Genomic DNA, 22,912 nt, shown 5'->3' with positions numbered 1-22,912 from the left:
ATTTACAAAAATAGTAAATTTATGAAGAAATCTCATGAAAAAAGAGTGGCACAAAATATTTTTATCCAAACTTTCACGAGTTACCCCTAAATCATGTATTCAATAAGGTTATACCACATATCTTGTATATATATTAGCACATATATATATTATGGTATTTAAGTGGATGCTAAATGACTTGATTGTGTAAAGTCTTGGAAATGATACTTAAGAGTTAAGACTTGGGCATTATTGGTTTATTTATCTTGCAATTCTCTCTAAGCCAAAACAAGATATGAATTACGTTAAGCTAAAATAGAGAAACAGATAAGAATGTGAGACGAAATGAATAATATAAAGGAGTACTAAGATAAAAGGAACAAAGGAGTGAATAAGGAAATATCCTAATTTTTATTGAGAGCCAATATCAAATCATTCATATATACCAAATATACATTTTCTATGATAACTCTTCAAACTTAAAACATGTGCTCAAAAGTTGGAAGTTATAATTCTTCCAAGTTGAATGTATGTTGTATACATAAATAGACTAAAGAGTCATTTAGAACCTCAATTATAGTGACGTAAGGTAATATCTCACCAACAACAAAATTTTCCATTATCTAAAAGGTTGAAACCTTCAAGCAAATGCATTTCTTGAAATGCCATCGTTTTTGTGGTGTATCCTGTATGTTAGCTATATGAGCATATTTCATGATCATCTTCCTTACTTATAGTGATACTGCCTAGTTTCGGCAACATGTAATCAACAAATTGATAACTCTTATGAATTTATAACATTCATGTAATCGACAAATTGATAACTCTTATGATTTTATAGCATTTTAAGACCGTTATCATTTTCGATACAATATACTCGTAAGTGATTGTCCGTTCAAAAATAGAGTTTACTCATGGAATAATTCCCCAAATACCATCTAGAAATAACGTATGTATTAATCCAACTCTAGAAAGGTCTTAGGGTCTTGTTCTATACACCTCGATTTTACAATTTTATTAAAATATAAGGTAGAGGATACGTATAAATCTATCATTTAAAACGTATCTTGACAACATACAACAATTGGTCGGTGCCTACGTCCTGTACATATGATGAATGAACCACAACCCTCGAACAGAGGCAAAGTCATATCAGTAAACTAAGAGGAAGATGACACCAGGTCCAAAAGTGATACCAGCTAAAATGGCCTGAAGTAATCAAACCTGATGCAACAGTTAAGTTAAAGAAAGATGAAAAATATATACGTTATCTAATTATATTCATATATACAACAATTACAACCCACTGCATTTGCAGCTCATCTTATAAGCAAAATGATGAGGCTGATATAGCAGGCAACATAGAAAAGTTACACTAACCTAACCATTTTAGGCACATAATGTATAAGCTAGTTGCAGCTTTCTGCATTCCTATAATATTTGAAAAGCTTGTTCAACGTAACAGCAAATTGAAAATGGTTCTTCTCAGAAGAGCCAATGCAGCTTCATAACAAAAGAACTTGTTCACCCAGTTGAAAAACCATAAAAAAAGTTCAAGGACCATACTTTCGGTCTTATATTATGCTTAGCAGCAGCAACTCTTACCCTCAGGAGTAAGGAATGAAAGTTCAACAAGACTTCAGAAACTTCACCTTTTGACTTTTTTGGAGGCAGATGACTTTGTTTTGGACATCTTACCCTTAGATTTGAACGATTCATCATCCGATTCATCACTTTCACCACCAAATTTCTTTTTTCGTTTACTGTCGGTCTTCCCACAGAAAACAATTGTTTTCTTTTCATCGTTCTGTTGCACATCCTCAGCTTTATCCTTAGGCCTCCAGATAAATAAAGATCTGAAAGACAATACGATCACCAACTATTATGCTTTCCATACATACTAGAACTAGAAATTATCACAATGATGCTTTATGTTCATGAAGATGAAACCCACATTCTAAAGCATAATTTTTATTTCTTTAATCTACATGCTACACTATAAGAATGATAGATAAAAAGCAGAAAGATGACGGGAAAATCTGAGGGGATGGCCACCTAATACAAACCTTGAACTACCAGACGCCAGAACATCATCTCTGGGATGCAATTTATTAACAGGACTGATGGTCGTGATATTTGGGTCAATCACCTCAGCAACTAATTGCCCTGTGCTCACATCTATAAAGTCAATAGGATGCAGAGCAACACCATTATAGTTCTCACTGATGTAACGTCCAATAACAGCAAGAGATTCTGATGAATCCTGCCCAAAGGGGAAAAGGAGGAAGTATAACTAAGTCAGCAATGCCTAAAGAAAAGTGTGTAACTTAATGAAAAAAAAAAAAAAATCAACCTTGGGATCCCATTCAGCACGAAAAGCAGTCAAGTGGCGGTTGAAATCGTGGCTATGTACAATTTCACGGCTTGGTGACTCCATATTGCCATATATTGAATCCCAAACACGAATACGATTGTCCTGTGCCGTAGTGAGAATCTTACTCCCTGTATGCGGAGAAAAATAAGCAGAATTGACTACTCGCCGGTGTGCAAGGTTGCCAAGAGAAGATCCAGCTTCTAAGTGGCGGAGATCCCATAAGCGGGCCTGAAATGGTGCCAAACAAAGTAGAAAACACATTGGGATGAATATCTGAATTAACATAGATCAAAGATCACTTCTTACAGTTAAAAACATAACGAAGGTTCCATCCACTTGAAACAAAAACTAAGGAAAAAAAAAAACCACTAATGCTGATGTCCACGAAGCAGATGAAGAAAGAAGTCGACAATTTGAAGTCTAAGAAAAAACTTACAAAGTGATCGTTTCCACAACTCAAGAGAAGATCTGGCTGGATAGGGTTACAATGCAACCCTACAACCTTGCTACCCTTTTTATGTATCAAGACAGCCTCCCTTATTTTATCCTTTGTACGCTTATCCAACCTATAAGTATGGCATGAATATTATTGGCAAAAACATTTATGAACAGATAAAAAATTCACTCATTCATAATATTCATATATCAAACAAAGTTAAAACTACAAGATTATCAGAATTACAGAGTACTACAAAAATAAAAATTCACAAAAGAATAGTCACAAATCACAATAGAAGCTGTCTTAACATTTTTTTTTTATAAAAAAATACTACGATTTTATATATGTACGAACTACATAGTACCAGTACTACATAGAGTCCCCAGGTAACATGAGTGTTTTCCTATTCAAAAAGCTACATGTCACAACTACTAACAATTCAGTACTTCCCACAACTCATTCAAACGAAAGAGTAACAGATATACTTACATGTACATATAGCCGAAGTTATCAGCAACTAGAACAAGCCCCTTCTCTGAGTTGATATCTAAGCCATACAACATCCGCCAACTGCTTGGACCCTACATGTGTTCATGCATCCCATTAATCATGTATGCCTAACTATATTAGCTAAGTAAAAGCACGGTAACAAATTTGAAAAAGAGATAATGAAAAACTGCTTGGGCGTGTTGTCAATTCTCATTGACTTCTGAATGCCATCATAGCCAAATGCAAGCACATCTAATCAAAATAAAACAGCCATCAATTAAAAAAATGACATACATGCCAGCCATTAGGATTTAGGTTCATCAATGATTCTGAGATTCCAGTTTCTAAGTCAGTGCAGCTAATGGTTCCATCAGAGGATGCACCAAATATAGTTCCATCATTGACGGAACTAAATCTGCATAGCAGAATAAAATTGTCACAACCACAAGATAATAGAAAAGTATAGCTTACTCATAATAAAGAAGGCCACTAAAACAGAGGAAGTGTCAACAATGATGCAAAAGATCCAGCTAAGACAATGAAATTAACCTCATAGTGTTGAGTAAGCAAGAGTGAATATTTGTATAAACTCTTTTCTCGTATACTTTATCATAATCCCAGACTCCAAGTTGACCTTTCTGAAGAAAAAAAAGGGATAGAAAGATAATACATTAGACATCACTAATACAGTAATGCAAATTAAGCAATAGCAATAATCTACGACTCTATGGAGTACCAATTAGAGATTTTAAAGTTTGAAACTAACCTTATCACCCGATAAAAGTATATTATTATTAGTCGGATGGAATTCCAAACATGTAACTCGTCTACTATGGTATCTGATAACTGCTCGTGTCACTTGATCTGGTATAAGAAATCCTGGCTTGATCTAGATTAAACCCAAAAAGAAAACGAAAAGGAAGAAAAATTTATAATCAATCAGTTTGGGCTGCCAATATTTAAAAGCTTAACCAACAATCATAGCATACAATGCATAGAATTTCCATTCCCACCAAATAAAACCAATAAACCATAGGATTTAAGCTACTAGAAGAGTGCATGTACTACAAACAACTTACAGCAGGTACGTGTGGCCTAAGCTGGCGTTCGAAAATATAATCCACTGAATGACGAGTACTTTTACGAGGAGCTGGTATGACACCATGCTCAGTAGCAACACGGTGAGGGCAATTCATTGTTGTATGGCCTTCATCCACGATACACAGAAAGACGCGTTAAAAACTCAAAACCATCAGCAAACTACTACTCAACTCTACCTTACCCCATCCCGACCCTCAAAGGCTCAAATGCCAAAGCAATGAAAATTCAAAGGACCATTGAAGGAAAAAAGAAAAGGACATATTACTGTAACTCTTTCATGACGAGGATAACCTTGAAAATTCATTTGGGCCTAAGTCATTGAACAAAATACCATTTGAGAAATCCTAGGAAGTGCAGGAATTCAGGGTTGTTTGTTTGGCACAATCATGGGAAGTTGGCAAGTTGCACTTTCAGAGTTCTAGGAATAAGTGAATAACCATTTTGGAGTTTCGGACAAGATTAACAAACGGCTTACTCTAATACTTTCAAAATATAAAAAATAAAATAAATAAAAAAATCTACTGAGTAGTTCAAAAGCACACCAAAAATTATCTGTAAACACTCAACAAAAGTGTTAACAAATTACTAATTCATACATTTAAATTCAAACCATTCAACATTTGAGTGTATTGCACATTACAAAGTTCCATTTTGCTTTGAGGCGGGAAAAGAGATAAGTAAATTATTGGATAACATTCAATCCGCCAACAAAATCAACACATTAATATGGTAACATCATACATTAGAAAATACATTCAAACTTTAATAAACTCCAACATAAAAACCACCAAACGAACACTTACCAGGCAATTTGCAAAGAAAACAAGGCTTCATTGGACAATCAATATAAGTAGCCCCTTGAAACCCAGCTTGATGTCCTGCCTTCTTACATACCTAATCAACCCAAAAACACAAATAAGCAAATATTAAACCCAGAAAATTTTCAAATTTTCAACAAAATCTTAAACCCTAAAGTAGAATCCCAAATTAAAAATTGGGAAAATTTTATAATTACAAAAAAAAACTTACTTTGCAGAATTTTTTAAGAGAAATAGTAATGGGTTTTTTCTCTCTACTCTTAATATCTTCAATTGGTTCATCAACTTCATCTTCTTCACTTTCATAAACGACGCCGTTTTGTTCATCTTCTACTTCTTCATCAGAGGAGCTTTCTTCGGAATTTTCATCTCTCTCAATCACAATCTTCGGCGACGCTGCTCTCCTTGTTCTCGGGGGCATTTTCGTCAATTTCTATTACTGCTAATTTCGCTTTCAATTGGAGTTTCAGAGGAGAGAGAAAGAGGGAGGAAGAGGAAGGAGGGGGACAGAAAGAGGAACAGCAACCGCCTTAACTTGGGAAAATCAATTGCGGTTGGAATTTACTGTTTTACCCTTGGTAGTTACGGTAATGTTGGTAGGGAGAGGGGTAAAAAGGGAAGAATGTATGTTGAAATTGGCGGGAGATTACGTGGCTTGGTTGCAACCGTGCAGATTGAGACCAACGACCCTCGGCCTCATTTCATGTAACGCCCATTCATCTTTTTTTGAATAAAAAAAATTGCAAATGACTCTACAGTTTAATTTTAGTTCACTTCAATTTAGTTTCTAATTTCGTTCTCTCATAATCAGTTTAGTTCACCTCAACTCAGTAAATCATAATAGACCCTTGAAGTTACTTTTAATCTTTTAGTAGCCATATTTTTAAAACTGTATGTGTCACATGTTTGGCCCTCTTCTTTTGAGTAGTTATGGTAAGTTATGCTTTGTTGACACCTTGTGTTTCGAAGCTTAAAATAACATGACATTATTTTTCTTTATTTTCTGATAATAAAAGTCTATCAAGTATTGTTGTTAGAGATTGATTGGAAAAAATATAAAATTGTCTTTTGAAATGAGATATTTTGTTCTTTCATTTTCAAAAGTTTCACTCAATTTACAATTTGAGCTATATTTGAAAGTTAAACTCACTTTTACATATTTTTTATGTTAAATCTTATATCACGAATTGCTAACTTTATAAGCTCCAAATAGTTCGACTCTTTTATGTTTTGCTAGCTATATTCATTTATTGTAAACTTTTACTTGTAAAACTGTTGAATGAGTGTAAAGTTTAAAAGATTGATAAAATAAGATCCGAGAGAGTGAATGGAATTAATTAAATGAATACGAAGTACAAAGTATATATTATGTTAGACACCTGAATGGTCGAATCTTTGTCAAAGTTAGCATCAGAGCATTCTCTGTAAACTTTTTTGTTATAAAAGCATCGAACGTCTATTACCAACATTTTCACGATCACTAAGACCAAAAAGATTGTAATAACATGCATGTGATCAATGTAATTATAACGCATTGTGATTAACTAATTAATAATGCTTCATAACCATTATTTACGAGTTACGAGTTTACAGTTGGAAAGAAACAATTGAAGTACTCCATTGTTAGAAAGATCAAAAAGATTATCAAATCGAGTATCATCACGTACTCAAAAGTTTTGAAATGATAATGACATTCATGAGTAACGTACATTTTATGAAAGATAATTAACGATTAACATGCATCTGATGTGTGCCCTTCGATTTGGCTCTCTTATTGAACTCACCATGTCCATAATACATCTAAAAATTGTACCAAAAAATCAATATACTCTGTATAATATAATTCTACTACATTGATTTGATTCATTATGAAGATTTAATTGGCTAGCAAATAGCAATATAAAACTTGCACTGCATTGCAAACATTTATCATCATGCAAACAAAAGTCAAGATGGTTACTTAATTATAATAATCGCAACATTTAGACAAAAATAATACATAAATATAGAACTTAAAATAGTGTACAATTCTTTTAAAAAAAAATAACTTGTATTACACTAAGGGGGCGTTTGGTTCGCGCAGGGGAATCGGAATGAAATGAATCCAGGGAATGCAGGAGAAAGGAATGGGTTGACCCTGATTTAGCCTGGTTGTTTGGTTGCATCCAGGAAACGGAATGAACTGTTCATTGATTCCCTTTGTGACTGTTAGGTTCAAGTCAGGGAATGAAATTGTCATTTTTTAAATTCCTGTATTATATGATAAACCTGTGAAATCATGAATTAATACTTGAAGACCTTGTTATGAAAAAGTTAAGCAAAAAAAACTATAAAGACATTATAAAAAAAACTATAAATAACATTTTTCATGCTCCATTGATTACAAATCCAAATTATCACCTCATGGTGAAAATAATACCAAAGTACTTGTTCATAGATAAAAGTTCATACCAAAAGTATTCTAATAATATTGACATTCAACCAAAGTCTTTGCCAATAATCCTTCCTAATACAAAACCATACATAAAACCATAACATAAAATTTATTTAGGCACTACCATCACCGCTTCCTCCAAGAAGACTCTTAACATAAGCACCTTTCAAAGCATCCGGACACTTTGAAAATATCATGAGCTTGTTAGGTTGTGCGGTTAGAATGTTAGCCACTTCAAAAACTTGGGTAGGAGTGACACCTTCAAGATTAAAAGAGAGTAGTTCCTCTAGCACTTGTTCACTCTCGTATTGGAGTTGGTTTCTTAAGAAGAACAACATGTAACTTTAAGATTGCTAACAAACAAGCATGAGATTGTCTACTAATAGTTTCACCACTTCTATAAAAGTGAGCACCCATCATTCTATTTTTCTTATGGTGAGCTAATGTGTATAAGAAACCCGCAACCATCTCTTCCAAACATGTGTTTTTAGTTTCATTTAATCCGCCAATATCTCTAACCATTTCTAAAAGTACACCAAATGTGAATCGATTTATACGAAGATAGTTCCTACACAAAGTGTCACTTTCTCTAATCATTCTATTCAAATTGTGCAATCTCATCTTTCTTCTAGTTTTTTTATCTAGCTTTAGAGAATGAGAATTGTATATAGTTTTTCTCATTGTGTACCATATCAAATGTAGCAACACAACACAATTAATCATAGTAATTATGAAACGAATAAAGTCCCAATTTCTCTTCCTTTTCAAAGAAGTACCAATTCGAGCCATTTTCTGTAGAAAAGAAAATCAACAACACTATATCATTGACAAGTTTCAACCTAAACCAATATATACATGTATATACATATGAAATCAATATTGTACAACACATACTACAATACATCTCAACAATTCAAGAAACACTGCCTTCTTTCATACTTCATACTTGTCTACTACTTGTCTACTATACAAAATATAAACTCAGGCAGTTTGGATAACAAGTAAGAGAAAGACATGGCAACACCTTTGTTTGGATAACAAGTAATTGGAAGGAAAGGGAGGGAAAAGCAAGAACTTGTTGCATTTACAGAATGAATACAATTATACAAGCCTTTTTCACAACACAACACTACCATTAATACTTAAGTATTGAAAATTTACCTTGAAAAAATGAATGCCAAGCACAAGCATATCTTACTACAAACATAATAATGCCCATAAAAGTGAAACAAATAGACAATGTTACAAGCATAATTCAAACTCAGATATAGCTACTCAAAATAGAGATGACAAAATTAGCAAAAACCTTTCTACATAAGCATCTTTCCAGAGGAAACCATAATTTTAAATTTGAAAGGGCACATTATCTCCAAAAAGTAAACATGATGGACCAACAGAGGAGGAAGAACCGGGCTTCACAGTCGTGGTTAAGAGTTTTCAACTATAGCTAGTTGGACACTATAATTTGAAGACCACACATCATATCACAGTACAGCAAACAGCATAAAAGCTACAGGGGAAAGGCTAAATGCTACATGATGCCTATAAAATTATCTATCTACTACCAAAAAATTGGATACGATCGTATGAAAATATTTGATTTAGTTAATAAAAATCAAAATTAAATTAATGATGTCACTAACATTGCTCTGGAGTCCAGAGTAAAATCATAAAAAACTCGTAAGTTGTAACACTTACAGAAATACTAGAATACTTCCCACTCAAATTTCCATAGGGAACCAATTTATTGATCCTACTTCGGCTACATGTTCTTCCCCATAATTGGTTAATATATAAGAGTGTATCATAATGTAATTGCAGACTAGAAATAAGATGCCAACATTATGCTTTCATTATTGAAAACGGAATTCTCCACCCATGACCCATTTTTAGCAAGTATCAGAAGTTGCTACAAGTAGCAGAACATAGACAAACAGTTCAAGTAAAATTATCTGAAGTAGATAACATCTCAACACAATTTTAGCAAAAGTATCAGAAGTTGTTTACAAGTAACAGAGCATAGATTAGGGTATTATAATGAAATTTAAAATCAATCTAAAGATCAAATCTACCTTGAACAAACACGAAAATAGCGAGTTCTGAAGTTAGGGTTTACCTTGAACAAGCTGACGGTGGTCGCTGACGGTGGTGGTCGCTGACGGTGGTCGCTGACGGTGGTCGCTGACGGTAGTTGCTGACGGTGGTGGTCGCTGACGGTGGTCGCTGACGGTAGTCGCTGACGGTGGTGGTCGCTGACGGTGCTCGCCGAGAGGAGATGAAGAAGTGGGTAAAGAAGAGGGGTGCTCAGAGAGAGGAGATGAAGAAGTGGGTAAAGAAGAGGGGAATGGGAATGCAAAAGTCAGGGGGGGTAGGGAATGAGATTAGAGGGATTTTAGGTAAAGTGAAAAATAAAAAAGGGTAAAGGGAATGATTGAAATGGAAAAACAAACGACAAGAAACGGAATCATTCCCATTCCGTTTCCTGAAACCCCCAAACCAAACGCCCCCTAATTAGTTTAATTCTACTATAAAACAAAAACCTAGCTAGTTCATCTATTGAAAATTAAAGGCAACAAACACTACTAAACGAACGCAGCAATAATGTTTTCTTTTCACAACCCTCTTACTACCACCACCCCATTCCCCACACACTTGCACATTTCTCTCCGACCATCACCTCCTATGAAAGGATCATTCCACAAGCTTTTATCCACCACCTCGGACGTGGGACGGCCACCCGCCTTGGCGAATGAGGAGGTGGAGCTGCCACCAGGGCTACAACGAGAAGCAATGCCACGACACGTGGCCGTGATAATGGATGGGAATGTAAGGTGGGCTAAGCAGAGGGGGTTGCATGGAAGTGCAGGACAAAGGTCATTAACACAAATGGTGGCTTTATGTAAAAAATGGGGCATCAAAGTTCTTACTATCTTTGGCTTTTCCGTTGATAATTGGCGTCGCTCCAAAGTTGGTAACTTTTCCTTTCTCATCATTATCTTATCTGTTATCATATCTTTAGCCTTGCACATTTTGATCCTATATTTAAGCCTAGCTCGCACCAATTAGTACACTTCGGACACCATTCAAAACCGTGTAACACCACTAAGGTCCTCTAATAAAAAACGACTTGAAGATCCCTTGAGACGAGAAGATCTAGATTTTTTTTTTTTTAATTTTTTTTATTTTATTTTATTATTATTATTATTATATGACATTTTGGTAAATAAATCAATAATTTTATACCGTCATCATCATTATGAGGCTCGCTTTTAAGAAAAAATTATTGGTTTATTTACAAAAAAGTCATATTGTTTATCACAGAGATAAACTTAAATTATGAGTAAATGACTAGTTTTTACTCTAACCAAACTCCATAATTAGATAACCAATCAGCCACATGATTAACTTCTCCATAACAATTTCCAATGGTGACCAAATGTACAATGAGAGCTAATTATATAAGCTAATTAAGCTTTAATTTGTACATTATCAGTGCCGCATATCCAGTTTAGGTACGACCAAACAAACACCAATCACAAATTTCAAAGAACGTGATTAATTTAATTATGGACCATCAAATTTTAATACAAATTATTAACCCATTGAAATATCTAATCTAGTTTCGTTCCTACTATTGAGGAAGGACTAAATGACTAATACATCAATTTCATTCTTTAATGTACTACGTGATTATATATATACACACACACGGAGGCTAGGTGATTATATTTTTTTGTCTGGTTTTGTTTTTGGCATGATGATTATAATGAACAATGTTTTAATGACTGAAATTCAACCATAAGATTTTTTTTTTTTAGGAATTCAACTACTTTGTACTATTCCATATTGTGTTTATAATGCTTCTTATCAGTACTGTAATGTTTAATGGTTTATATTACCATTTATACTCCGTATTATTTGTAATGATTTGAAATAAAATATGTATAGAAATTGTCTAATTAATGTAGGTAGTACAACACGTAAAATACTGGACATCATATGGCCCAACTATCCTTAGCCCAAAAATAACGGGAGTCAAAAAATGCACCTCCCAAAATTAATGAGGGCTCGGCCCCACAACCTCACTTATCAAATAAAGAAATTTTGCAACGTGATAGTGTGATACTTCGTAATATGCGATCAATTAATCAAACACCTCATCCAAAGTCTTTATATCTAAGATTCTTTCAAAAAAATAAGTATTTATATCTAAGATTAATAAAGAACATGTGTTTTAATATTCTTAATTAATATTAGCAGTACAAATGTACAATTCAATTCAATTCTTATAATTCTTATATGTCTTCTTGTGAATTCAATTCAACAGGAGCATACAATTTTTCCTATTCTTTGTCCTGTTTTCACATCTTAAACTTCTAAAACTTCTACATATATGATAGTAAAATATAATAGAATGTATCATACTTGTATAAATTATCAATGTGTTCTAATGACTTTGTCGTTGTTGTCACAAAGGATGGCACTTCTTGTTGTCATTGACCAAACCGTTAAAATTGAGTTTAAAGAAGGCTGGAGGTGCATTTCATGCGACCAAGATGAAATTGGATGTAGGATGTGAGAAGTGGACAAGTGGTTGAATCTCATTAGCAAAACACACCATGAAAAAAAAAAGAACCTACATGAGTTATGTATTGCCACTAACATAATTTCAAATCACACAACATTTATAAATTTACTCTGTATGGAGTATGTAATTTCGTATAAGTATAAATTAGTAAATATAACATGTAATAAAATTGATGTGCACCACATACTAGGATATTATCACCTCTTTTAAACATGTGGGCATAATTTTTGAAGTTACTAAAAATTCAGAAAATTAATGCCTCATCAAATTTTTTAAATTAAAGAAAAAAATTGGCCACTTAATTTAAGAATTTGAACGAATTACGCTACTTCAAAAACACCTTCCTTTGACATTGACCTTAGTAAATTGTTAGTTTAAATGTGGCGGCAAAATCAACTAATTTTGCACAATTGTTTCAACAAATAAACCAACAGAATCAGTCCTCAGTCTTCTGAAAAACAGAGCCAAAAAAAATGTTATCTCTCCATCTTTCACCCACAACCACTTTCTCTCTCCTAAAATCCAACCCTCAAAAACCCACAAATCAATTCTTCTTACAATTTCACCCTTCAAGTTCTTCTTCTTCTTCATTCTCCAAATTAGATAGGCTTCCTTTCGCCACCGTCTCGGCGGCTCCCACTATGGGACCCGCCGTGGCGGTGGAAGAGGAGCTGCCACCGGGGCTGCGGCACGAAGCGATGCCGCGGCACGTGGCGGTGATAATGGATGGGAATGTGAGGTGGGCTAGGCAAAGAGGGTTGCCTAGTGGTGCAGGGCATGAAGCAGGGGTGAGGTCATTGAGGCGGATGGTGGAGTTGTGTGGGAAATGGGGTGTCAAAGTTCTTACTGTCTTTGCTTTTTCCTATGATAATTGGGTTCGCCCACAAGTCAGTACTCTTATCCCTTCGCTCACCTACTTGCCTCGGTTTTTTTATATGACACGTTTTGATTATACATTGTGAATCCAAATTGAAATATGATCATTTTTATTTAGATTTATTTAATTATTATATACTACCTCCGGACCAAAATTATTCTCGACTTTGGAATATTTTATATTTCACAAATAGTACCCCACACTTGCGAGTAATTTGGATCGGAGGTAGTATTATAACTTTATTTTCAGTTCAGTTCAGTTCCTATTAGTTCAGTTCTTAATTTCTTTCTCTTATAAAATATTCAGTTCAACCGAGTTTCAATAAATTCAGTTCAATTCGGTAAATCAGAATAGACTCTTGGTACTAATTGATGATAAATGTTGATTCTTTGAAAAAAAAAAAAGCGTGCCAATTAATTAGAATAGAAGCGCTTAAGTAAATTTGTTTAATGTTTGTTGTGTTTTTGTATCATAACTTATGAAATCATATACTTGTACATGATAATGAGATTGATAGTGTGGAGAAATCGGAAAACAAACTTAATGTGATTTCACTAGTTTGCTACGAATATTATGGAGTATTAATTTGTTTTATATTTTAGGATGTTAATTAAAATTATTCCAAGTGTGATTTTGTTGGACTAATAGTGGCAACTAACCCTAACCGAAATTAACGGGTATTTCCAAATGCAGGTGGAAGTTGATTTTTTAATGAGCTTGTTCGAGAGAGGAATTAAATCTGAATTAGACAACTTTATCAGGTAGATCCTTTAATAATGTATAAATTTTGTACATTTGTAGGATCTAAATGTCCTACGTTGTTCATTTCCCCACATCTTGATTAGGAAGTTAAATTATGTAATATGGATGATTTTGGTTGGGTTTAATTACGATATCTTGATTATTAATAGGATTCTAGTATGTATATTGAAAACGACTAATTGATTAGATGCAAAATCGATTCAATATGATTTGTGTCTCATTTTATTGACAGTTTAGGATAGTTCCTACACGATCAAACAATATTATTTTTGCAAGATTATTTGGGCAGAAAACTCATTTTATCTTCAAAAAAATTGTGGTTCACCAAATAATTATATTAGTTCAGAGTTTTTAAAAATGTTGTCTTTTTTTTTTTTTTTTTTGGTTTTTACCTGCCCTAAATTGCTCTCACCTAATACAAAGACTTGTGGATTAAGACCCTTTTGTCTTAGCATCTAAATGACATACTACTAGAACTTTCTTTGCTCTCTTGAGCCTCGACTCTCGACGGTCTAGCCACTTCCAATCATTGTCACCATTGTGCATTGTCAAAGTCATCATCACCTTCGCGATTATAGATAGAGACTACTAGTGCTGAATTTTATTGAAATTTAAGATCAACCACGAAAAAGGAAAATAATATGAATCAGATAAGACTTTGGTTGGCTAATAATATTTGGTTGAACAGGCAAGGTATCAGGATATCAGTAATTGGAGACACTTCCAAGCTGCCCAAATCCTTACAAAAATTGATAGCTGATGCAGAAGAGACCACAAAAGATTATACAAACTTCCAACTAAAGATTATACAAACTTCCAACTAATTGTTGCAGTTAGCTATAGTGGGAAATACGACATCATACAAGCGTGTAAGAACATCTCTCAGAAAGTGAAAGACGGTGCTGTGGAAGTGGAAGAGATTGATGAAGGGTTGATTGAACAAGAACTCGAAACTAACTGTACTGAGTATCCTTACCCTGACCTGCTCATAAGAACTAGTGGTGAGCTGAGGGTCAGTAACTTCTTGCTTTGGCAACTGGCTTACACTGAGCTGTTTTTTGTGAGGGCTCTTTGGCCTGATTTTGGAGAAGAGGAGTTTATAGAGGCCTTGATGTCGTACCAGCAAAGAAGTAGACGTTATGGTGGGAGAGATTTACAAGAATCAAGTGCTAATAGCCGATGATAATGATGAAAAACTTGCAGATAAAAGAGGTTATTCTATATAATCGAGCTTAATTGAGAGTTGAAGCAATACCCACCCTGCAGAGAAGATTGTTAAACATGCAGATAATTGGGTGTATACTGTAACTATGGGAAAAAGAACAAAAAAATTCCCCTAGACAAATATTTTGAGATCATAAATACTCTTAATGTAAACATAGACGAGAAATAACTGCATCTTGTCCTAGAATAAAATTCTTATGTATATAACTATATAAGTCATAGTAATAACATGAATTTGGTATTAAGAGCCTGAGGCTCCTACCTATGGCAGTATGACAGAAGTGTGATTTTATAATTTATCTCTGCCATACCTGATTATGGCTATAGAAAAAGAGTAGATATCTTTATAGTTTTTTCATAGCTGGTGGTCTGATCCAGGCCACGGCTAGGAAATCCAACCGAGGATATCAGGCCTGATCATACGCGTTCAGCTTTAACTGTTTTCTGAGTTATTTCTCTTAATACTTGCTGCTCAATTTATCAGTTTAAGCATTTACAGCAAGAAGTGCAGTCCTGACATAACTAATACAGAGTTCGCTCCTTTAACTGGTGGAAAAACTCATTAAGCATAGTATAGGTTTCAAACACATCAAAAAGTTAACTAATTATAAGGAACCTCATTCCATCTGTTAATTAATCATTCAGTCAAACAATTTACATTGCATCCTATTATATCTAATCATTCAGTCAAACAATTTACATTGCATCCTATTATATCATGTTTCCCTTGTATATTCTAATAATCTTTGAGCCTACTATAACATCAATGAATGATATATTGATCAACAAAAACTAAGCATACCTCCACCACCTTCGTTCACAGCACGTTTGATCCATCACACTACATGGGAACACAGGATGCAGCTTTTGGTTCTAGTGTCTTCCTTGCATCCATTGCTATATCAAAAGAGAGTCCTGTTATACAAAATTACAAACCTTAAAACCAAAACAATAAGCTTCATATCAAAAAGTTTCTAGCAACACTTCCCAGTTCAAAGTGGCTTTGTTGCACACTAATTAGAACTCATAATCTGTCTCGTTTCTATTACATTACTACCTATGCAGGAGAAACAGAAACATGGAGTATGAAATTAATGGAAAGTTTTACACAGTTTGCAGCTGAAGCGATTCAGACTTTTCACAATGAAGTCTTCAGATGTGCAACTGATAAGTTAGGCCATCGGATCCTTTTTGTACATTCCTGAATAAACATCTCATTTTCACTGGCTGGATGCAAACTGTATCAATCACACAAGTTCTTTTTGATAATTTACACGAAATGATCAAAACGGTAGATGATTGAAAACAAGGCATATCTAAAGCTCCAAGTTTCCATGATAAGGTATTGATTTCATTGAAATTTAGGGGTAAGATTTTAGTGGATGCAAATACTTCTAAAGCAACTTCATATTTATAGCTTCTTGTTACTTTTGTCTTTTTAGCAGAAGGCTTGGTCCATGCGTAGCACGAGGGCTCTTAAAGCAGGATCATACATGCCAAAAACATGCTGTATAAATGAGAAAGCTAATTAAAAATCAGAAACTGTAGGAAAAAATCTCTTACTTGGTATGTGTTACAAGAATTACAGAAATATGGTATAACTGGCAATGTAAGGCAATACTCAAACAAACAAGTTACTAGTTTAGTATCTTCGAAAAAATTATCTTTTCTAAAATTGTAATAACTTATGACAAGGCATGCAATCTATATGAAAATGTTCATATATAAACTTCTCTTTTCAAGACTGTCAAAGCTTACTGAATCCAACTTAACTCTGTTACCCAAAAATCAGAAAAATGGTTCTTTCTGTGAATTCATGTTTTACAGAACTAATTAGTTCAACCCCCTTTTAATTTTATTTTATTTTTTTAAAAAAAATTCTAGTTAAAAGATTGGATTTTAAAAAGATTGTTGTATTAAATACACCAGCAAACTTTCAATGATGAACAAAGTTACTGAATAGCAAGTACATCTGTTGTATATGTACAAGAGTGTGCACCTTTTAAAAAAAAAAAAGAGCTGATTTTAAAAATAAAATAGCATCATAAATTTAAATGCTTCAATGCATTTTTTCACAGTGCTTTAAATTGTCCATCAAAGTTCATCATGTTCTTCTCCATTATCTTTCTGATTATAACCTTAATCAACTCCCTTGATCAGTGTTTCACCTCATCATTATATCCCCCTGCAGAACCCTCTTTCAATCCGCCAAGGAATGGCGATATCATGTTCTCAGCGTCCCTCATCCATCGTAGCTCACCAGAATCCCCCTTCTATGACCCGAACTACACACGAGAGAAGCACATACAGGATGGGGTCCACACCTCTGTAGCACGAAGCCGCTACTTCAGCCAACTCAATACATTGACAAAAGACTACGTCGCAGCCCCAGTTTCTGGCTGGAACTTGCTTATGAAATACACCATGGGAACACCAGCATTCAATAGTTATGGTATCTTTGATACTGGAAGTAGTTTTACCTGGTTCCAATGTCGCCCTTGCGTTCATTGCTATAAGCAAGGAAATTATCCGATTTTTAACCCACAAAACTCATCTACCTACCGACATGTCCAATGTAAAGACCAACAATATTGTTCCATGGCACCTGGACATTCATGTGGAAGCTCTACTACTGAAGACCCTGACTTTCCCTTCTGCGTCTATCATGCTTCCTACATGGACAGATCATCAAGAGGAGTAGTCTCGACGGAAACACTAATTCTGTCAGCCGAGAATACCTCAAGGACCTTGAGCAACATGGTTTTTGGTTGCGGTCATGACCACCACGATAAAAGCCATAGTCCAGGAGTTGTAGGTGTAGGCAACAATAGTGTCTCCCTCGTTCGACAATTAACTGTCTCTCATTTCTCTCACTATGTGTTCGCCAATGGGACGCACATACGGGGGGTAGCACACTTTGGGCCTGGAGCATTCACATCAGATGTTGGGATGACAACACCTCTTTTACCCAATGATTATGGCCTCTACTACCTAAACCTAACAGGGATCAGTGTGGATGGAACAGAAGTCAACCTTCCAGATGGGATCTTTGAGAAATCTATAGATAAGAACGGAACAGAAGTCGGATTCATCATTGACTCAGGGGCCTCATATACAATGCTTCGAGCTGAAGCTTATGATATCTTGGTAAGTGTTATCATGGATTTCATGTCTGGGCAAACCCCCGAGAGCACTGAACACTTCGAGTTATGCTACAGGGATATCAGTGATGCTCCAGAGGTGGTTTTCCACTTTAATGGCCTTGACTACATGTTATGTGATGCAAATTTATGGATAAGACACTCAGGACTATATTGCCTGGCTATGATCAGGCTCAAAGAAAGCGAAGGTAAGGTATCGCTACTAGGATTTCACCAGCAAAGGAATGTTCACATTGGGTATGATCTGGAGAACAACTTGCTCAGCTTAATCTATACAGGAGCTTGTCCTGATGATGCTGCCGATTTTCTGCAAGGGTGAAGACAACATTTGCTGTATACAATAACAACATATAACACTACAATGACAAGAAGTTGATACTGAAAGCAGAGAATTTAAAGATAGACCAGATCCCAGTGCTTAATATCTCACATTTAGGGGTGTTGGCATAATACAGATGTAAAGAACTGAAGTCCTCTAAATAATCAGGGGAAATCTGATTCTTATGCTAGAAATTGCCTAAAAATAATGATAAAAACTGGTATAATGGTCTTAGCTCGAAACAAAAGAGAGTACTTTGGTTAATGTTTTTATTAAGTCAATTTTTCCCCTCTACATTGAATCACTTGCAAGAACTTGATCAAAATTCCATCCACCAATTAGCTTTAATCTGACAATCATAGAAAATAAGAACTTCATGTAAAACCAAGCAAAAGACAGACAAAATGAGAATGTAAGAAACACAAAATTGCTATCTATTAGATTATATATTGAATTAACTGTACATTAGAAACTTCCAATAAGCATGATAATTAAATGTGCCAATCATAGGATGTAGACCCAGGATATGGATCCACGAGAGGTAACTTATCTAAATAAATGAACAGCCGGTTTAAATTCTCCCTCATGATAACTGATAAATCAACAACATCACGGTCGCCTATGAAAATCCAAAGGTCACCTGACTTGACTCCTCTTAGACAATCTCGACAGAAAGGGCAAGACTGAGACCGAATAGACCTGCATTGAATAAAGGAAGAATCCAGCATCAGATTCCCACATCTTGTCATGGTGATCTGAAATCTTAAATAACAGAATGAGCACTCCCAATTGATCGAAATATCCAACATGACAGCCAAAAGGTCTAATAATGTAACACAATAGCTTTCATGACTCAAAAGATGTATTTGGCTGGACAAGAAAAGAATGTTCTTAGAAACTGCGATTAGTATAGTTTCCTAATTCTCAATATCCCTCCCTTCAGTCTTCCCCCTTAATTTTTACCTCTTCTCTCACTATCTTTTTTTTTTTTTTTTTTTTTTTTTTTTTTTTTATAATTCTGTACAAAAAAAAAAAAAAAAAAAAAAAAAAAAAAAAAAAAAAAAAGATTGGAAAGATGGGTAGACAGACAGTAAAAAAGAAATCCAAGGTACCAACTGCAGATCACACAAGGGCATGAGCTATAAAGAATGGTTGAGTGGTCCGGAGGTCTGATCCTCTGATATCTGCACTGGTTTCTCCCCTTTCAGCATAGAGCTAGCAATATAAGACAGATCCAACAACCGAGAAAGAAAACAGAGAGCTTACCAGTCTTTGTAACACTTGAAACACAGAGAGTGGTTGCAATTAGGGAGCACACCCTTGTCATTATTTTCCATGCATATGCCACACTCCGCTTCTAGCTCGTCTTCTAGCTCCATTGATTCAGGCTTCTCACACGTATCTGCTCTTCTATACTTCTGGGCACAGACTTCCTTTTGTTTTCTATCGTCCAATTCTGTAATCCCTTTTTCCAGTTGCAGCAGGGAAGGGAAAATCACACCTAACACACCAAGAAAAATAATTAGAAGCTCATTAACTTCAAAACCTTACTAACTGACTGCCTATCCCACTTTTTCCCCTCCCACTCACACCCCTCCACAACCAAGGAAAAAAAAGGGGCAGTAAAAGGGAAACCAGAGAAATTGAGAAAAGAAGACATGTGCACGTTGAGTATCAACTTGGGCATGTATGGTAAACATCTTTATTTATGACTCACCGTAAAACTGTCGAATGCTTGCTTTCTTTTCATGGACAGACATCGTGGTTTCCCCATCTTCATAAGTCTGCACAACAGCCAAATTGTGAATTGGTGACAAACTCCAAGCCATAAAGGGTATTTTAATACTTGGAAATTTTGACCTTAAACTGACTAATATACAAACTGTAAGAAAAGAGGTGATTGTAAGAAGATACTACGTATTACCATAAAAATTAGAATTCTGAGTAGCCCTAGGGCACCAGCAAGATAACAGTCAGTCCACTGAACAAGGAAAAGAAATAAGTGAGCTGCTGGGCCATAGGATAGTCTCATCTGGAAGCAAGCGCCATCAGGCTGTCTTCTGTACCCTGAAGCACTAAGAGAAAGAAAGAAATAGGGTGTGAGACAAGTTCAATTGAAAATTCAGCATACATCTTACAGAGCATAGTTGGTTGCACTGCATGGGACCAATTCAATGACATAATTTATATGAATAAAATCCAAGAACCAGAGTTCAACACATCCATCCAAGTAAGCATGGAAAACTTAGAGAAGGTACTACATATGGAGTATATGTAGTAAATTTCTACAGTATCATATTCTAAGGAGAAATGAGCATCAGGTCACAGCTTCTCAATCTATGACATACTGGGTTCTGGAAGAAATTTCTGGCTTCATTTGCTTGTCTAGCTTAAATTTGCAATGAACATAATTTCACACACTTTCCTCTTTGGACTATTGAATGTGGCCTCATGCCAAAGACCTAGAAGATACTTTGTACTTGACAAGCATGCAAAAACAAAAGCCTCAGAATATCAGTTAGTTGGTTCATGAAATCAACAAGTAAAATAAAAAAAAAAAAAAAAAAAAAAAAAAAAAAAAAAAAAAAAAAACTCAATCAAAATCAGAACATAAATTACATTTACTTCACTACCAGATGGATTCAGATCTTGTGTCAAATACACAAAATGCTTCTTTGCAACATGAGGTAGGTATTTGCTTCCACATGTAAAGTCCATTAAAAGCTAATTTTCCAGAAAATAGTCACTAGAAAAATTTACTTGCATTTAAACTACACTTGTCAAATATCAACACACCCCTCTCTGCTTCTGATGCACTAAATTACCAATTCCACACCACTAAACAGAATGGGTGAACTGCGCAAACTACGACAATAATTAAATTCAATAAATAACTGTAGAGGTAAATGTACCTCGGTGGCTGTTAAGCTAGCTCAACATGTCATTCTTTTTTCGCACAAAATCGATTTTAAGCCAGTCTATCATACTTACCCTTCAACCTCATATTTGCAAACAACACAAATTGTCGATCAATTTCCAAAATTCAGCTTAACAGCGAAAATAACATAGTTTTTGCTATAATAAATTACACATGCATTCACCAATCAGGCATCAAAATTCAGCTTCGCACAAACCGATTTGATATATACTTGTATAATACAATCAACACAAATTCGCAATCAAAATTCTGCAATTTCTATTTTATATATTTTCACAATCAATCCATGCAACTACAAATGACAGATTACAGAAATTAATCAAGCAATACAAAATTCAAGCACAAAAATTCAAATTATTTCTATAACTAGATTCAAGCTTACATAACAAAACACAATCAAATTCAAACTAACACAATCAAATTCAAACTAACATAATCATATCTAAATGAATAAAAAAAAGACAGAGAAATAGAGAATATAGAATTTACAGAGTATTAGCGTGCTGAATATCAGCTTCAAGAGCTTTAACAGATTCTCGAAACGATTTCTTCATCTTCATCACCAATCATACCAATCACTACGAAAAACCTTGACAAAAAACTTCAAACAAAAAATTCAAAAAAATAAAAATCAGTGTTACTTGATAATCGAAATCAGAAAGAGTATAAATTAGAGGAATCGAAATCATAAACCCTAGACAAAAATCAAAACCCTGGAAATTGAAGAAATCGAAGAAACTTACTTTATCACAATTCACGAGACGTTGAAGAGAGAGAAAGAGTGTGTATGAGAGTGTGGGATATTTCGTCGCCTTCCATACAGGAGATGAGCCCAGGTAGTTGTAACTTCTAAGCCTATTTATATTTTTATTTTATTTTTCATAAAATGGAAAAAAAAAAAATAAGTAAAGTTTCTTGGGCAGTAATTAAAAAAAGGTCAAAACGCAGCGCTTTATGGTATTTGCTAGGAAAAAAAGGGGGGGGGGAGAAATATGGAAAGTAGTGTATTTTTCGTTATCCTTTTCTTTCGGCAGACGTTATTAGGACGTGGTGCATTGTGTTTTGGTAGTTTGTGTTTTGGCAATCTTAAGGAAAATTCCAACTCAAATTTAGGAATTTTGGATAGATTAGAGTTGACAAAATTTAATTCGATGTGTTGATTTGATAAATTTATCCTATAATTAATTTGTTGATGACATCTAGCTCGAGTCAAAATACATGAACAACTTTCGTTTCCTAAATATTGCTTCAATTATGTGTTTTAATCAAGGAAGAATTTACAAATATGATTTAATTACATAAACTTAATTATAATTTTGTAATCTATATATCATTATTTATTTGTCTAGAAGTCCAAGTAATATTGAATCACCAGACAACTAATAAAGTTTCCTTTTTTTTTTTTTTTT

The 22,912-nt window shown here is 34.5% G+C and overlaps 4 protein-coding genes across 5 annotated transcripts; 2 read left to right on the top strand and 2 right to left on the bottom strand.

The window, feature by feature from the left end:
• Positions 1–1,220: 1,220 nt before the first annotated feature.
• Positions 1,221–5,777, bottom strand: LOC110683452 (protein DAMAGED DNA-BINDING 2-like). The gene is made up of 11 exons (XM_021859830.1): positions 5,412–5,777; positions 5,186–5,276; positions 4,361–4,488; positions 4,048–4,170; positions 3,831–3,919; positions 3,576–3,696; positions 3,282–3,373; positions 2,790–2,919; positions 2,333–2,581; positions 2,046–2,242; positions 1,221–1,835 (listed from the first exon to the last, which is right to left on the bottom strand). The coding sequence occupies exons 1-11, from the start codon at positions 5,619–5,621 to the stop codon at positions 1,628–1,630; spliced, it is 1,638 nt and encodes a 545-aa protein (XP_021715522.1). The 5' UTR covers positions 5,622–5,777; the 3' UTR covers positions 1,221–1,627.
• A 4,032-nt stretch (positions 5,778–9,809) lies between these two features.
• LOC110683450 (dehydrodolichyl diphosphate synthase 2-like) lies at positions 9,810–15,347 on the top strand. Its single transcript, XM_021859825.1, is given in 4 exon segments — positions 9,810–13,109; positions 13,793–13,860; positions 14,550–14,655; positions 14,658–15,347. Coding segments are annotated over 4 exon segments (975 nt in total). The 5' UTR covers positions 9,810–12,695; the 3' UTR covers positions 15,045–15,347.
• LOC110683451 (RING finger protein 141-like) lies at positions 14,142–22,356 on the bottom strand. Of its 2 annotated transcripts, XM_021859829.1 has the most exons (8): positions 22,247–22,356; positions 21,993–22,104; positions 20,490–20,640; positions 20,283–20,349; positions 19,832–20,066; positions 18,821–19,264; positions 15,888–16,000; positions 14,142–15,121 (listed from the first exon to the last, which is right to left on the bottom strand). In XM_021859829.1, exons 2-6 carry the CDS (start codon positions 22,061–22,063, stop codon positions 19,057–19,059), a joined length of 732 nt encoding a protein of 243 aa, XP_021715521.1. In that variant the 5' UTR covers positions 22,064–22,104; positions 22,247–22,356; the 3' UTR covers positions 14,142–15,121; positions 15,888–16,000; positions 18,821–19,056. The 2 variants fall into 2 exon arrangements, with proteins under 2 accessions (XP_021715521.1, XP_021715520.1); XM_021859828.1 differs by having other exon boundaries at positions 14,142–16,000.
• Positions 15,931–18,829, top strand: LOC110683311 (aspartic proteinase CDR1-like). Its single transcript, XM_021859658.1, has 3 exons — positions 15,931–15,997; positions 16,151–16,256; positions 17,164–18,829. Exons 1-3 carry the CDS (start codon positions 15,931–15,933, stop codon positions 18,563–18,565), a joined length of 1,575 nt encoding a protein of 524 aa, XP_021715350.1. The 3' UTR covers positions 18,566–18,829.
• Positions 22,357–22,912: the final 556 nt, after the last annotated feature.

This window comes from Chenopodium quinoa, unplaced genomic scaffold (assembly GCF_001683475.1).
Source record: "Chenopodium quinoa cultivar QQ74 unplaced genomic scaffold, ASM168347v1, whole genome shotgun sequence".
In the NCBI taxonomy this organism is placed as follows: domain Eukaryota; kingdom Viridiplantae; phylum Streptophyta; class Magnoliopsida; order Caryophyllales; family Amaranthaceae; genus Chenopodium; species Chenopodium quinoa.
Note: the sequence above shows the minus strand (reverse complement) of the source record. Positions and strands in the feature narration are given on the sequence as shown.